This window comes from Phialemonium atrogriseum (genome assembly GCF_030411735.1).
Source record: "Phialemonium atrogriseum strain 8032-3 unplaced genomic scaffold QBC33scaffold_17, whole genome shotgun sequence".
In the NCBI taxonomy this organism is placed as follows: domain Eukaryota; kingdom Fungi; phylum Ascomycota; class Sordariomycetes; order Cephalothecales; family Cephalothecaceae; genus Phialemonium; species Phialemonium atrogriseum.
In genome coordinates, this window is record NW_026848154.1 from 63,493 (window position 1) to 67,845 (window position 4,353).

General features: G+C 58.0%; 2 protein-coding genes across 2 annotated transcripts; one reads left to right on the forward strand and one right to left on the reverse strand.

Annotated features, from left to right (window-relative positions):
* QBC33DRAFT_542614 (SET domain-containing protein) lies at nt 1-1,806 on the forward strand. Its single transcript, XM_060428289.1, has one exon. It carries the CDS (start codon nt 117-119, stop codon nt 1,311-1,313), a length of 1,197 nt encoding a protein of 398 aa, XP_060282041.1. The 5' UTR covers nt 1-116; the 3' UTR covers nt 1,314-1,806.
* Nucleotides 1,807-1,886: 80 nt separating this feature from the next.
* Nucleotides 1,887-4,353, reverse strand: QBC33DRAFT_612011 (glycoside hydrolase superfamily; the record flags this gene model as incomplete). Its single annotated transcript, XM_060432469.1, has 2 exons — nt 1,887-2,483; nt 2,580-4,353. The coding sequence occupies 2 exons, from the start codon at nt 4,351-4,353 to the stop codon at nt 2,074-2,076; spliced, it is 2,184 nt and encodes a 727-aa protein (XP_060282042.1). The 3' UTR covers nt 1,887-2,073.

The window sequence follows — 4,353 nt, forward strand, 5'->3', positions numbered from 1 at the left end:
CTACAAGAAGCCTTTCTCAATCCTTTTCCTAATTATTACTTTCCCCTTGTATCTCTTCTCAAAGCGTTGGAATTCTGGGAATTCTTTTTTTTTTAACGGGGGTGGGGCCAGCCAGCATGCGCATAACTGCCGCCGCCTTTCTCGCGGCAACTGGGGTCACTCTCAGCACTTCCTGTTCCTTGGAAGTTTGCCCATGGCCTCAACTAGTTGTCCATCAGACTTGCGGAGCGCAGGATTTTGAAAATGGCTACAACCTTCACCAGATGGGATTCGCGACAGATCCGAAAGGATGGATCGATACTAAGCGTTGTGTCAGGAAGTTCTTCTGCTTGTTCGCAAACCAGCAGTTCGCGGGAGGACAAGGCATCGCATTTATATCTACCCGCGAGAACTTCGAGAGGATCAAGGAAATTGTAGAGGGATCCTCCGCAAGTCACGAAGGGGGCACGGCACTGTTACCGGAGCCATTTCACTCCGCCCAGATCAAGGGCAAAGGGATGGGCCTCGTCGCCGACAAGCCTCTCCGCCGCGGAGCAAGACTCATGTCCATGCCACCGGTCTTCATCGCCCATCGAAATTTCCTGGAGCGAGTCCCTCCGGACTACCAGGGCCCGCTGCTCGATTTGGCCGTGGACTTGCTGCCGCCTTCGACGCGGGCCGTGTTCCTGTCGCAGATGACGCGCTTTGCCGGCAACCGGGCCGCCGACATCATGGCGACAAACTCGTTCCAGATGAACCTCGGTGGGGAAGACGGCCACCACTTTGGCAACTACCCAGCCGTCTCCCGCTTCAACCACGATTGCCGTCCCAACGTGGCCTTTCATATCGATGGAGACCTCGTTCACACCACCACTGTGGTCCGCGACATAAAGCCTGGGGAAGAGCTGACCGTCTCCTACCTCGACAATGCCGAACCTCGGGCACTACGCCAGATACGGGCCCGCCAGACATGGGGCTTCGAGTGTACCTGTTCGCACTGCAGCCTACCCGAGAGCTTGGTCGCCGAATCGGACAGGAGGCTCCAAGAGATTTCTCAGATAGCGGACAAACTCACCAATCCTCAGGGCGGCGAGGTCACCCCGGCGTTGATAAAGCGATTCATCAAGTTGCACGAGGACGAGCGTCTGGACTCGACCATGGCCACTCCGTATTCCCTGGCCGCGTTGAACTTCTACATCCTGAAGGACGAGAAAATGGCAGTGAAGTATGCCAAGCTGGCGGTTGAGGCTGGAACCATCGAGAGTGGCCCCGAATCCCAGACAGTGAAGTCGGTGAAAGGCTTGATTCAGAACCTGACACAGAAACCCGGCTGAGGATCCAGTCCTTGATTGATTCTGATGATCAATCTCTTGAGTGCAACAAACTTGGCTTCACCACAGATGCCGAGGAAGGACAGAGTCTGAATGGTCTGAATGGGGCAGTGTGCAGTGTGCCCTGTTACAACAATGGCCGTGTATTCATATTAGACGAGGGTCACTGTCTAGGATAGGGTTAGGAAATGGCGAATGGGATTGCGTTGTGGAGACTCCTGGAGCCCACGTTATGACTACTGTTGGGTGGTTCTATGGTAACGGACTCGAATACTCCTTTTAAGATATCCTGTCTTTTATCTGTTTCGTTTTCCTCCACAACCGTCTATTCTATTCTGACTCGTCTAAACTTCCCGCAGAAATTCTCGTGTCTAAGAGACTGGGGGACTTGCTTCGCCACCTCGGTGAGAAGCGGTTGCGAAGTCTAGGAGCATCTCTTATTAAGCTAGAGAAACTTTACGTCTAGCGGCCTTGGGCTCTTTTTGAGGGCGTACTGTACATTTCTCTAGGAAATTTCACAATCTGGACGAATGGTCCGAGGTAACATCACCGGATCCTTGTACTCGCTGTGACTGTGTTGGATATTATCAACCTCATAGTTGCCATGCCCATATGTACAAATCGACAACATCCAGACGCTCCAACCTATGTACTTTAAGTCATGGTATGTATCACGGCGATATTGCTTAGAGCAAGATCCAAACAATGCCGCCCGCTCTTCCTTCCACGTCTAACTAACCCTGTCAATGCTTTCCCCTATCAATCACGCCACAGTGATCTCCCCCTTGAGCCTGATATCCCTCGAGCTGGACCCGACGCCGACGGCGAACGTGCCCGACGGGACGACCCACTCCTGCCGCGCCGTGTCCCAGTAGCTGAGGTCCCTGCGGCGGAGGTTGAAGGTGGCGGTGCCCGACGCGCCGGCCGCGAGCTTCAGCTTGGCGAAGCTGCGGAGCTGCTGCGGGGGGGACGCGGGCGCCGACGACGGCAGGCCCAGGTACAGCTGCGCCACCTCGGCGCCCGCCACGCCGCCCGAGTTGGCGATCTTGGCCGTCACTGTCGCCACCGTCTCGAAGAGGTCGGCGCGCCCGCCCGAGATGATGGCGCCTGTGGCCGGGCCGGACTTGGCCGTCGAGGTGACGTCGATGTCGGAGTAGGTGAAGTTGGTGTAGGCTGGTAGGTGAAAAAAAGGGGATGAGGTTAGTTTTGCTACAGATTGTTTGGGGGGAACTGGAGACTGGGGGCTGGGGACCCGCGATAAAAACTCACAAAGTCCAAAGCCGAACTCGAATCGTGGCTCTATCTTCGCCTGGTCAAAGTGTCGGTAGTCGACGAAGATGCCTTCCTTAAAGTTATCGGTTCCCCGCACGACCGAGGTGCCATAATCACCCTGCGCCTTCGCGATGGTGTAGGGCAGCTTTCCCGACGGGGCGGTGTCGCCGTAGAGGACGTCGACGAGGGCATTCCCGCTCTCCTGGCTCGGCAGCCCGGCCCAGACGACGGCCTGCACATTCGGAAGCGCGAGAATGGTCTCGAGGATGATGGGGCCGACGCTGTGCACCACGACGATGGTGTTCTTGTTGATGTTCGCCACGGCCTGCACCAGCTGGTTGCCGTTATGCCAGGGGTCGAGGTTGTTTCGGTCGCCATTGTTGGTCTCGACAATGATGTAGCCTTCGCCCGCATCGGCAGTGATGAAGACAAGGGCGACATCGGCATCAGATGCGACGCCGGAGACCGAGCCGGTGTTGTCGTTGTCGCTGAGGGTCACGCTCGTCCCGTCGGACTGGGCCCGAGCCTTGATGGCGTCGTATGGAGCAATGAAATAGGGGTAGTCGGCAGTGCCCGAGCCCCAGCCCATGCCGAGAGCACCGGTGTTGCACCCGCGGTCGACGCAGGAGTTGATGCCTTTAGGATTGTTGACCGCTGCCGATCCGATGACGGCAATCTTGCCCGGCTTCTTCAGCGGGAGTACGTTGTTGTTGTTCTTGAGCAACACGATACCGTCGCGGGCGACGGCGCGGACGTTGTCCTTGTGGTTGCCCTGGACATTGGCCTTGAGGTTGATCTGGGGGAAGTTCGAGTCCTGGTTTGTGAGATACCACGCAGCCAAGATGCGCTTTACCATGTCGTCTAGCTTGCTCTGGGCGATCTGGCCGCCGTTCACCGCGTTGGTGAGCTGAGGACCCCAGAGGATCGTCTTCCCGTCGTAGTCGCTTCCGGGCATGGTCATGTCCAGACCGTTGTTTGCGCTCTCCACGGTCGAGTGCTGGGCGTTCCAATCAGTCATAACGTAGCCCTGGAAGCCGAGCTCCTTTTTCAGGAGGTTGTTCAGGATCTTGTCGTTCTCGCAGGCCCACGTGCCGTTCAGCTTGTTGTAGCTGCACATGACAGACGCCGCGTTGGAGTGCACCGCGTCGACAAATGGCCACAGGTACAGCTCATGGATCGTCCGGTCGTCCATGTCGGAGCTCATCGTCTCGCGATTCAACTCCTGCTCGTTGCCGATGAAGTGCTTGGCGCTTGCCTGGACACCGCTTGATTGCATGCCCTCGATTGTCGCCCCCATGGCCAACCCGGTCAGATAGGGGTCGGGGCCGAATCCTTCCCAGTTACGTCCACCCTCGGGGACCTTCCCCAACGGACCGGCCACGGGCCCGAGGAGAACGTGGACGCCGCACCCCTTGGCCTCGGCCCCCATGTACTGGCCGCGTTGGCGTATCAGGTCGAGGTCCCAGGTGGACGCGGCCATGATGCCAGGAGTGAACGCCGTGACGCTGCCGCCGAAGCGGACACCGAGGGGCCCGTCTTGAAGACAGAGCTGGGGATAGCCGATCGAGCCGACGGGGTTGGTGTTGCCGACGCAAGGTCCCTTGTTCCAGCCAACGCCGGTGACCATGTTGACTTTGTCTTGCAGGGATATCTTTCCCAGCGCAGCCTCCGCCTTCGTGTACGCTGCTGCCCAGGCATCCGGGGCTGCTGGGTCAACCGCCCGGGCAATCGAAGCTGCCGCCAGCAAGGCGGCGGCGGTCTGGAAGTGCAT